We start from the raw sequence: 13,143 nt of genomic DNA, 5'->3' as shown, positions 1-13,143 counted from the left end.
GGTGCTCTGGTTTCCTCCCACATTGCAGACATGTGGGTCTGTAGGATAAGTGGCCTCTGTAAATAAAATGTGTATGGAGTGGACAAGAAAGTGTGATAACGTTGAACTGGAGTGCACAATGGATGCCGTTGAGTTGGTGGGCTAAAGGTCCTGTTTCTATGCTGTATCTTTGAACTGAACAGTTCCATCCCAGGCACCATCCTTGTCAATCTCCTCTACACCCTGTCCAGCACTACCACATCCTCTTTACATCACGGTGACCAATACTTCAACTGAGGGTAGAAACGTGGGGCATAACCTTCTTAGTTATTTGTTCAAAGCCCTGACCAATGAAGTCCAGTTTCTCATATGCCTTCCTGATCAGGTTGTCTACCTGTGTTGCCACCTACAAGCATTTATAAACTTGTGCATGTTTCTCAGTACTCCCTCACACCTTCACTGCTAGTTACTAGCCTCAGTAGCCTCCCAAAATGTGCCACGTTACATTTGTCTCGATTTAACTCTATCTGCCATTTTTCAATCCTTGTAGGATAGCACAAGTTATAAGCATTCAATCGCAAAAGTAATCCTCTGCCACCATCCTCTATCTCACAATGTCAAGCCAGTTTTGGATCCAGTTTTGTGAACTTGCCCTGGATTCTATGGGCCCAAACCTTTTGAACCAGTCTCCATGTGGGACCTTGTCGAGGGCTTTATTAAGATTATTTGTACTTTCCTTTCAGACAATGTCTTACCCAATGGTCTTCCCCAAATTTGCCCAAAACATTATTGTGACCAATTGCCAGTTTTGTGGAACATTTTTAAATATCTTTTGTATCTTTGGGTGCACCATGTGATTGGAAAGTAGGCTGATTCATGGTGACTGCACCAAAGGTATCTTGAGTCTTCGCTTTGGAAAGTGCAAAAATGTTTTCAATACCAGTAGTCTTTAGAACTGTGTTGGAGGGTTTGTTACTTTCTTTACAGGGGTCTTAGAAAGTTACGCAATCTGTGGTAATCTGCAAGTGGCAGACAGTAAAATAGACTTTAATCCAGTAAAAAAAAATGAAATCCTCAGATACAAAGTGAATGCAAGTTAATGAATTGCTGCAAATTTGCTCCTCACTATGTGTAGGTGTCACCTTGACAGATTTTTCCTCTGAGTTAAGATTTTGCGATCAGACTGCAACTATTTCCCACTATGATTTACTACTTTCATTGCAATTATACATTTCCATTCATATTATATCACAACCATCAAAACTTCAGTCCTTATCTCATCTCTGTCCCATTTCCAAAATGTGACTGGATATTCAACAACCCATAAATAAGAGAGAATAAGCATCTGGTTTAGATTTTTAAAAACCTTTTAGGTGAGTTCACAAGCTCTTGCTGTGAATTTTAAATCCAGAAGGGCTCACAAAACTATAAATCACCAAAGACTATTTTAATGAGACAAAAGTAACTATTTTCTGGAACCTAATCAATAATCCCACATCCCCATTTTCTATCAATTTAAGATATATAAAACAACATTAGCTTTCAGTCGTACTGATGGCTGGTTATTTCCAAAATATATTGGTATAAAAATGGCACAAAAAGTTGCTTTGCACCACATGCAGTGATTTAAAACTAGCACCAATTAACAGATGAATCCCATATATTCTGCCTTCTACTGGCAATGTCTTACTGCGTTCTCGCCAAAATAACAAGATTGTAATCGCTGGCATGTGGACTTGAATCTAATTTAGCCCATTTCAAATAGGTCTGCACCCTGTAATGCAAGTGACCAGATGTACGCAATAAAACACTGCTCTTTGGGTGGCTGCAATTTCAGTAATCGCCAGACGTTGTGTACACATTACCCTTCTATAATTACCACTCGGTGGCATGGTAACTCCGTCATTCAATGAGTACACAAGAAAATCGGACCTACAAAATACATTGTAGAATGTAATCAATCAGTTGCTCCTGATTAATAGTTATAACTGATCGGAGGAAAAGGCAAAGAAGCTTTGTCATACCAAATATATGACTGCTTAAAGCCCCATACAGATATTAGCTGAGTTTTAATACTGCGTCCTAATTTATTGTCAAGTCTCAATGATGTAAGTTCTTAAGTTCATTAGTGATAGGAGCAGAATTGGGCCATTTGGCCCATCAAGTCTACTCGGACATTCATACATGACTGATTGAATGGCTGACATTGAGGCTGATATCGTTCACGTCATACAAGTCATCAGCATTTCGGCTAACATTGCACAGACACACACGTACCTGAATAAGACAATTACCAGGGGAATCTGAATGCACTCTTTACATGTAAAAGAATCCCACAGTAAGACATTTACTGGTGCTCTAAATTTTATTTGGTGCTTTCCTTTCTTCCCATTTTCTCACAAAATGTAGGTTTCAGCAGCATTGTAAAAACATCTTTACACTGCTAAGCATGCAAGTCCTTGGAATTTTCTTCTTTGGGGGACGTCTCAAATGTTGGGCCATTTCAAAGGGAATTCAATAGCTTTGAGGGGGGAAAGCGACGGGGGCAACAGAGGGGTCCCAGACAGGGCCAGCCTCCATTGATAAACGTCATTTGTCAGAGCCCTCACATCCATAGATACTACGGTGGCAAATGTACTCTTAAACATAGAAACACAGGTGCAGGAGTAGGCCATTCGGCTCTTCGAGCCAGCCATTCAATTTGATCATGGCTGAGCATCCAAAATCCTGTACCCCGTTCCTGCTTTCACCCCATATCCCTTGATTCCGTTAGCCCTACTCTTGTGTCAAGAACGAGGAGGAGATAAGACTTTGCCTTCCATCACAGTGAGGGTATGCCTAGAGCAATCACTGTGATGGCTGTTTTGTGTAAAAAATTGTATCTGTGTGTCTTGTGTTCTTTAATGTCTACTGCCGGACCCTGACGTGAGAGGACGCTGGCGTTGATTATTCGCCGCTTTTCCGTCAGGATAGTTTGTCTGTTTGTCTGTTTGTTTCTATGTTAATTGTATTTGTAAAGCGCTTTGTGCATGTGTTAAGGCGCTATATAAAATAAATATATTATTATTATTATTATTATGGCTGCACATATCACTCTGTCTCCTGCATCCTTCTGGAATGTTACAGTTTTCAATGTTCCAATGATCAGTGAATGTCAAACAAAGTTTACCCTCCCCTGCATCGTATCCATGGTGGCAGCCCATAAACAATGAAATTTGCACTTTGCAACACACCATCACTGGGCAGCAGGGTTGAGATTTTTTTCCCCTCTATATTAGTCAACCAGCCACTATGCCTGTCAAAATGCTACTTCCCATTTCACCCATTTAGTCCAACTTTCTGTTACATACAGCTTGCATGTAATTTCCCCATATGATGAAATCTGTTATGCACCCAAATTAATTTCAATGAAGCTGACACTACAAAGCGGTCAGGACCAATAAACTACTGGTGGTTCCACAATTTGTAAATGTTCAATCAAACTGCTTGATATAAATAATATGGGTAATAGGCACTGGTTTCAGGAATCTGATTTTGATAAAGCTTCCTTTCCATCTTGCAATACTTGAATGTGTTTTTCGTACCAAAAAGAAGTTGAGGGGAAAATCAGCTGCACTTAAAATACACCACATAAAAGCAATGATAAAAACTATCAGCAAAAAAAAATGAACAAGAATCATTGGCAAGCAATGGCTGCAACAATACAAAGTGCAAAGAATAAATAGTATCTATTAGCTGAAATGCATTAACAAAGAAAACCCATCAGTGATTAAAGACAAACTGCAAGTTTGCAGGAAAGTTGATTTTGCAGGTCCGGGCTGTTATTTAAAGGAAGAGAAGATCAACTTTCATTTCAATGGATTAGATTATTTAAGCTAAAATGAAGGTGAGTCAAAGTTCGATTGGATTTTCGAATTTGTGTGATTTAAATCTAGCCGATTTAATTTTAATGAGTTATCACTGGCATTAAAGTCATTCTTATTGGAATCCCAATTTCAGGCTCAGCAAGATTACTTTGTTACGGCTGGGCAAAAGCCTGGGATTTGGTTTAGTGGTGGCATTTTCAAAACTGAGTTGAAAGACTTTGATTTTCAATCCATGTATTCAGTGGAGACTTCCAATCTCAGAACTAGGTTGACATCCAATGGAGTATTCCCATCCAGATAAAGGGGTCATTGGCTCAGCGGCAGTATCCTGATGTTGTACTGATTTTAGATGATCGGCCATGATCATAGTGAATGGTGGTGCTAGCTCGAAGGGCTGAATGGCCTACTCCTGCACCTATTTTTCTATGTTTCTATGTTTCTATCTCCACCTCTGAGGGATGGAGGCTTGGTAACAATGATCACCTAACAATTCTAATAGGTGAAGACTGGAGCTTTGGCTCCAGATAATGTGTGATACCTAGCTGTGGTACATCTGATGAATGTATGCAGCCAACCCTTCCATCTTTAAAGGCAAGTGCGGCTCTTTAGCTTGGACTCCACGCATTTGGAAGAAGGTATTATAAAGGTAAAATCCACGAGCAACAGCTAGTCGTTCAGTTACTCTTTATCTTTAAGTGGCTAAGGCAGGTGATGTGTATGGCTGTTGGTCAGGATTTACTGGGTCAGCACCATCAAGGGATGGAACTAGATATAACTATTCAGTAAGGAGTGAGGGACATTTTATAAAGTTAACCATATTCACAAAATCTTTTTTTTAAAACGCCTTTTGAGGAAATCAATCAGATTGTTTTGCTCCGGGCTTTATTGAGACGGTTTTCCTTCCTTAACCTAGTATAGGAGACAGCAAGGAACCATTGAGGCAGACGCAATGTTATTGTGTTGGCAGGTGATAATGGAAAAGAGGATGTGAACTAAAGTACTTCCCAACACTGTTAGGAAGCCCTGTAACGACAATTGGAGGCGTTTTTCTTAATTACATACCAAAAAAAATCCTGCTATGCAAACAAGTATTGCAATTATAGAAATGGCAACATTTTAGATGCTGTACAATTTATAATATCAACAGAATTTCACACCCTTAATGATTCACCCATCTCCCACCAACAGATAAGATTCAAATGCCAACAGCATTAGCACAGCAGGAATTAAAACAATAATTCCCACTCCAACTTAACAATTACTTGTAATACATTTTAAGTAACTAATCTGAATTAAAATACGTACAAGACAAGGTTCAATTCTATTCTTTACCAACAGTAACATGGATGTTTACAGTAACATGAACAAAGCATACTCCACTCTGATTATATCATAAGCAATAATGGACTCCTATAGATTAAATAAACTGGTGAAAGAATTAAAGATAGAAGAAAGTGTAATTTATACAATTATTTCATGTCTTAAGTGGGAGCTTCCCCTTTCCATCTTACCTGGCTTATTTTCCTTATAATTTCCAATATCCTCATATTCTGGATCAGGTATAACATCGACGTAGATGTGACTGGATTCATCCTGACTGTTCACCTTCTCGATTTCTTCTGGAATGGCAGCCAGATCACTAGGACATTCGGAGTCATAAGCATCCATTTTGGTATAAGCATTGTCCTTTCCAGCCGTTGAATCTAATCCATTGTATAACCTTAAGGAATCTTGACTTAAGACTTCATCTTGCAAAATGCAAGCATCAGCCTGCCTTTGATTTGTCTCAACATCAACAGAACATGTTCCTACCTCAGTGTTGTGGTAATCTAAAGGTTGCAACTCATCAACTGGCGCTGCGTGTAAATCACCTTCTGCACATTTTTGTTCATCGTCAGCAGCACTTAAAACTGGATCCGTTACCTGGACCGAATGATGCTCCTGGCTCTCTTGCTCTGCTTTTGTTGCAGAGCCTGGTGGCCCAGTGTTCAATGTCTGATTAGGTGCATTTTGGTGAAGATTTAGTTTTAGAAATGCAGTGGAAATGGAACTCCCAGTTTGTTGGAATGATTCAGACATCTGAGACATCCACATTGAGAGAGACTGTGTGGCGGGATCCTTCTTTGAAATTTCTTCCGAAGCCATAGCTAGTAAAAAGCACACTCCTTCATCACCAGTGGACCCAATGTTTTAATGTGTGTCAACAGTTACTTTCGTAAGAGCTACAGAATGAGGATCATAATCAATTAACATCTTCACACGGTCAACGTTGAGAAACAACCACCAGTCTGCCAAGTTGGGAAAATAAACCAAGGAAGGCCAGGCCAAAGGAGAAATAAGAAAAGCCAATACACATCAGTCAAGAGCCACAATTAGAAAAATAAAGAGATCCTCACCAACATATGCCAACTTCAGATCGATTGACATAGAAAGTATTAAATCGAGAGGCCTGCTTTACGCAGTTCAAATAATTTCCCAAATTTCCCGGTTGACAATTGTATGTCAGGTTGGAGGCCAGTGTCTAGTGGAGTGCCCCAAGGATCTGTGTTGGGTCCACTGTTGTTTGTCATTTACATTAATGATCTGGATGATGGTGTGGCAAATTGGATTAGTAAATATGCAGATGATACTAAGATAGGTGGAGTAGTTGATAGTGAGGTAGATTTTCAAAGTCTACAGAGAGACTTGGGCCTTTTGGAAGGGTGGGCTGAAAGATGGCAGATGGAGTTTAATGCTGATAAGTGTGAGGTGCTGCATTTTGGTAGGACAAATCAAAATAGGACGTACAGGGTAAATGGTAGGGAATTGAGGAATGCAGTGGAACAGAGGGATCTGGGAATAACTGTGCATTGTTCCCTGAAGGTGGAATCTCATGTGGATAGGGTGGTGAAGAAGGCGTTTGGTATGCTTGCCTTTATAAATCAGAGCATCGAGTATAGAAGTTGGGATGTAATGTTGAAATTGTACAGGGCATTGGTGAGGCCAAATCTGGAGTATGGTGTGCAGTTCTGGTCGCCAAATTATAGGAAGGATGTCGACAAAATGGAGAGGGTACAGAGGAGATTTACTAGAATGTTGCCTGGGTTTCAGCACTTAGGCTACAGAGAGAGGTTGAACAGGTTGGGTCTTTATTCTTTGGAGCGTAGAAGGTTGAGGGGGGACTTGATAGAGGTTTTTAAAATTTTGAGAGGGACGGACAGAGTTGACGTGGGTAGGCTTTTCCCTTTGAGAGTGGGGAAGATTCCAACAAGGGGACATAGCTTCAGAATTGAGGGACAAAGGTTTAGGGGTAACATGAGGGGGAACTTCTTTACTCAGAGGGTTGTGGCTGTATGGAATGGGCTTCCGGTGGAAGTGGTGGAGGCTGGCTCGATTTTATTATTTAAGAGTAAATTGGATAGGTATATGGATTGGAGAGGATTGGAGGGTTATGGTCTGAGTGCAGGTAGATGAGACTAGGTCAGGGAGAATGGTCGGCGTGGACTGGTAGGGCCGGACAGGCCTGTTTCCATGCTGTAGTTGTTATATGTTATATGTTATATGTTATATGTTATAGATGGTAATTGGAATAAATAAGAATTCTGCAGATAGATTCCAATAAATGTAATCCCATAAAGAACTGAAAGAGAGGCTTCAGATCCAACCAACGAGTTAGCAAAGGTGAGCTTCATTTGCCCAAGAGGTTTGATACATTAGCTGTTGTCTTACATAAAAATCTTTGCACTAGAATTTCTAAGTGTACAGCATAGGTGAATTCCACAGCCCACAACATCCAGCACTTTAGGTTGGCCTTTGCAGCAGACAATCTCTTCCACTGAGGGAAGGCTGAAACCCATCAGTAGGAAAAGGCTAGAAGAAAGCAGGGTCAGCAACAGATGACCAAGGAAGGCTGAAGCCCATAATGGCGCACAACATATGAACGTTGATTTCTCTAATTTCAAGTAACCCCTGCATTTGCTCTCTCCACCCCTCCCCCACCCTAGTCATCCTATTAATTCCACTGTTACCATCCTTCTATCCCTTCATTATCAACTCTTCCCAGGCCAACAATGGGCCATTATAGGCTACACTTTACTTGGGCTTCCCTTTACTTAGTCTGAAGATAGGTCCCGACCCAAAACGACACCCATATTTTTTCTCCAGAGATGCTACCTGGCCCGCTAAGTTACTTCAGCACATTGCGTCTATCTTCATGGCATAATAGACTTCATAACTCCCCCCCCCCGCGAACTGACCAGGAGTCTCCAAGAGTCATTGCTTGCCCTTCTGGATCCTGGTGTCAGCAAATCGAGCAAAGATCCTTCCTCAGGAGAAGAATTGACTGCTTCTTTTTCACTTTATTTGAATACTTTTCTTTATTTGATGCTAATAATACTGAAAATATTGTGGGGCAACTCAAGTAGCAACAATCAAAGGAAATGGTCAGTATTTTCACTGTACATCCACTCCAATCCACCAAGAGTGACAGCTGTATAAATACTTATCAAACAGTACATTTTTCCCGCTTCACTATGTTCCCTGGGCAGAGAAATTAATAGCATTTACAACAAAGTTGCCATCAGCAGCAGTGATGACAAGACTTTGCTATTGGCTTGAGGTGATTCTGCCCACAAAGATCCAGTGATCTCAGTAACGTGGGCTTCCCCTTCTGGTGTAGGTTACCATCAGATGGTTGAGACCGAGGTCCCTGGCAAGTAGCAAGCGTGATCCATTTAAGCAGTCAAACACTGAGGAATTCACACTGGCAGCAAGCCAAGAAACATGATACATATTATTTGGCTAACATTTTGCACAGATTGCAAAGTAAATATTGGAACACAATTTTATGGCAGAGGCTAAAGTATCAAAAAAATCTTTAAAAGCAAGAAAATATCTATTATTTTAAAAATCAGTAATATTCTGAAAGATATATCTAAGGGAATTACAATCCATAAACATAAAATTGGTTTGTTTAGGTCCAGATGATTTGCCAAGCTGTAATTATACCTTAACAAGACTTTAAACGTCCATAATCCTTGCAAAAATAATTTGTCAGGATCTGAATTTTTCAACAATTAGAAGACATTTGGAGATTATGGTGGAGAAAACTGTGAAACAACACAATCTGTGAAGGGGCAGAAAATTGCTGACGGCACTTTCTCAATTTGAGACTCCAACCTAACACATGCATATTCCACAAGATGTTGCCAGTTTCATAGTGTGATGATATTGGAGGATGCCTGTTTTATCATCATTCCAACTGCAGCGTCTGTGTCTTATTCCAAACAACTTCAGACCAATCTCCAACCTACCCTTTCTGTCCAAAGTTTTGGAACGTGCTGTAGCTTCCCAACTCAAATACCACCTCTCTACCAATAACCTGTATGAAACTTTCCAATCCGGACTCCGCTCCAACCACTGTACTGAAACTGCGCTCCTCAAAATCACAAACGACCTTCTCCTCTCCTCCGACGCTGGTAACCTCAACATCCTCATCCTACTTGACCTCAGCGCCACCTTTGACACCATAAATCACTCCATTCTCCTCACCCGACTTGAAACCTCCTTTAACATCACCGGCACAGCCCTATCCTGGTTCAAATCTTACCTCTCTGACAGGCACCAGTTCATCTCCATTAACAACTGTAAATCCCCCACCGCTCCCCTCCCCCAAGGTGTCCCTCAAGGCTCAGTCCTTGGCCCCCTCCTCTTCATCCTCTACCTGTTCCCCCTTGGTCAATTAATCCGCCGTCATGGTCTCAACTTCCACTGCTTCGCCGATGATATCCAGCTCCTCATCTCCACCAAGTCAATCTCCCCCATCACACACTCTACACTGACAAACTGCATCAATTAAATAAAATCTTGGCTTCAATCAAATTTCCTCAAACTCAATTGCAACAAATCTGAAATCATCATCATTGGTCCAAAAACGCTCACCAAATCCACCCAAAACTTCATCCTCAACATTGATGGTCTCCCAATATCCACCTCCCCTCACATCCGGAATCTTGGAATCATCTTTGATCAAACCCTCTCCTTCGACAAACACATCAAACACATCACAAAGACAGCCTTCTTCCACCTCAAAATCATTGCCCGTCTCCGTCCATCCCTCTCCTCCACAGCTGCAGAAACCCTCATCCACGCCTTCATCACCTCCCGTCTGGACTACTGCAACAGCCTCCTCTATGGCGCACCCTCAAAAATCATCAGTAAACTTCAATACATTCAAAACTCCGCTGCCCGTCTACTCACCCACACCCCGATCCGTGACCATATCACCCCCGTCCTTTACAAACTCCACTGGCTCCCCATCCCCCAGAGAATCCAGTACAAAATCCTCCTCATAACCTACAAAGCCCTCCATAACCTGGCCCCATCCTACCTGACCGACCTCCTCCACAGGCATACTCCCACCTGCACCCTCCGCTCTGCTGCTGCCAATCTCCTATCCCCCCACATCCGGACCAAACTCAGATCCTGGGGGGACAGGGCTTTCTCCATCGCTGCTCCCACCCTATGGAACTCACTACCCCAAACCGTTAGAGACTCCTCCACACTCACCACATTCAAAACATCACTGAAGTCTCACCTGTTCAGTACTGCCTTCAACCACTGAAGGTCACCTCACCTTCTGTCTCCTTTCTCTGTTCGTTTACTTATTTACTTATTTATCTATTTATGCATTTCCCTATGTTCTCTAAATCCCTGTAAAGCGTCTTTGAGTATATGAAAAGCGCTATATAAATGTAATGCATTATTATTATTATTATTATTATTCATTGGCACAACACTAATGAATGAAGGTACAGAGCCCAAGCATTGTAGAGGCAGCATAATTGATGCTTGTATCATGTTATTAATGCAATAATTATGAGATTACCTTTATGCACAGACAGAATCCTGGAGTCTTATGATGTGGGAGACCATTCAGTCCATCAAGCCTTTACCAACATTTTGTTCGGTTCCATCGTTTCCCCACGGCCCTGCAAATTATTTTCTCTCAATTGGGACCCTACCCGATTCAGTTTCCATCACACTGACAACCATTTGAGTTACATGTTTGTCACCATATTCTCTGCAAAAACGGTGTTTTGCCTCACAGCCCGCACTACATCTTTAATGATGACTTTAAATCTGTGCTCCTTAGTCCTTGAACCATCTACTATTGGGGACAGCTGCCCAGTCTGGGGTCTCAGCCACACTCAGCCTGAACCTGGGGCTGAGTGCAGTTGGTCCTGGACCCACTCACTGTCAACCAGACCCCAGAGTCCACCAGATGCCAGGCCAGATACAGGGAAACAGAACTAGGTCCTCTGCTCTAATCTTGTATTGCCATCCCTCACCCCAAGAACCATTCTGGTAAGTTTTGTCTGACCCTTTCTAATACCTTCACAGCCTTCCCAAAGTGTGCAGACCAGACCTGGAGGCAACATGGTTCAGGACTAATCAACATTTTCTAAGAGACTTAAGAAGACACAATAGATTGAGATGCAGGAGTCTTGAGTAAAACAAAACAAATTACTGGACAAACTCATCGGATCAAGAAAAACATACTTCTAGTCTTATCCAAAGACTATTAGTTTCAAATTATGCTTTTGCTGTATAATTCTACAACCTAATAGAATTACATCCCCTTTTGTCCCCTGGTACAATGTACAAACTTTAGTGTTAGGACATTAAAAAATGGTTTGATGACATAAAGAGAAGTGAACAATGTTGCATGAACTTAAAATAAATTTAATTTAACTTGATTATTGGTTTGTCAAGGATCAGCAAACACACAGCAGAAGGAAGCCAATGGCTTTTTATTCTGAGTTTATGGAAGGAGGTTGAGGATGTTACTCGGGCTCAAAGGTCTGAGTTATGGGGAGAGATTGAGCAAACAGGGACTTCCTTGGAGGGCAGGAGGATGATAGAAATGTATAAAATCATGAGTGGAGTGGATCAGGTAGATGCACAGATTTTCTTCCCCAGAGTAGGAGAATCGCAAACCAGAGGACATAGGTTTAAGGTGAAGGGGGAAAGGTTTAACAGGAATCTGAGGGGTAACTTTATCATGCTGAGGGTGGTGGATGTGTGGAACGAGCTGCAGGAGGTCGTTGAGGCAGGGACTATTAAAACATTTAAGAAACAGATAGGCAGGTACATGAATAGGAAAGGTTTGGAGGGATATGGTCTAAATGTAGGCAGGTGGCACTAGCGTAGATGGGACAGGTTGGCCAGTGTGGGCAAGATGAGTCGGAGGGCCTATTTCCATGCTGTATGACTATATGACTCTATGAGGGGAAGGACAATGATAAAGAAGGTAAAAAGGAAAACCTTGCCTTTCCAGAAGAGGTTTTTAACTATAGGAAACTAAAGTACAAGTGTGAAGAGACCTTGAGCTTTGAGCACGTCAATGATAATTTCAATAAGATTTTATCAGAAAAACATTGAGTAGGACAACGTGAACAGATGTTCCTCTCTTAGTTCTCAATTTCTATTCCTTCCAACCATTAGATTTGGTGGAGGAAAGAACATTAGATTTTGTGGGCTGCTTTCTGAGTGACAGTGGAATATAAAAATTAGAACCTCGTTATTTAAAGTGAGATATCGACAATGAAATTTAAGTGCTGAAACAGAAATTGACATCTTTACCATTTTGCCTACCACTCAAGAATCACGTACTTGGGAGTGGCCTTTGTTGATTGATTGCATAACCTTAACCACCACAGCGGTGCAAATACTTTGGTGGTCAAAGAGTATATTTATGCTGTTGAATGGAGTGTTGGGAAAGCAGTGTTCGAGGACAAACATAACATTTGTTTTCTTTGGCAGGACCCACTGGTTTCTGTTGGGTCCCAGGGAGGGCGAGCAGGAAACAGACCTGCATATTCCAGGCCTTTGACAACAGTTTTCAGGATCTGTAAAACTGCAAGTGGTGACGTCTTTGGCAATAAGCCTTCTTTACACCAATAATACTCCATCAGCTTTTTTAGTTTGGTTGAGAGATACAGCACTGAAACAGGCACTTCGGCCCACTGAGTCCATGCCGACCAGCGATCCCCCGCACACTTAACACTGTCCTACACACACTAGGGACAATTTACAATTTTACTGAAACCAATTAACCGACAGACCTGTACATCTTTGGAATGTGGGAGGAAACCGGAGCACCTGGGGAAAAACCCACTCAGGTCATGGTGAGAAGGTACAAACTCAGTAGAGACAAGCACCTGAGGTCACGATCGAACCAGGGTCTCTGGCGCTATAAGGCATCAACTCTGCTGCTGCGCCACCATGCCATCACTGCACGCCCAGCAGATATGCACTG

The 13,143-nt window shown here is 41.7% G+C and overlaps 1 protein-coding gene across 2 annotated transcripts in view; it reads right to left on the bottom strand.

The window, feature by feature from the left end:
- Positions 1–13,143, bottom strand: part of LOC144597417 (synaptotagmin-16-like) — a 126,003-nt gene that overhangs the window by 35,773 nt on the left and 77,087 nt on the right. Inside the window, exon 3 of one of the 2 annotated variants that reach the window (XM_078406770.1) lies at positions 5,357–5,992. The exons of the other annotated variant lie outside the window; for it this stretch is intronic. Coding sequence (XP_078262896.1) covers positions 5,357–5,992 — 636 coding nt within the window. The remainder of the gene's footprint in view (positions 1–5,356; positions 5,993–13,143) is intronic. 2 annotated transcript variants of the gene reach the window in all.

Source organism: Rhinoraja longicauda, chromosome 10 (assembly GCF_053455715.1).
Source record: "Rhinoraja longicauda isolate Sanriku21f chromosome 10, sRhiLon1.1, whole genome shotgun sequence".
NCBI lineage: Eukaryota > Metazoa > Chordata > Chondrichthyes > Rajiformes > Arhynchobatidae > Rhinoraja > Rhinoraja longicauda.
The sequence above is the reverse complement of the archived record's forward strand: the minus strand, read 5'-3'. Positions and strand labels throughout refer to the sequence as shown.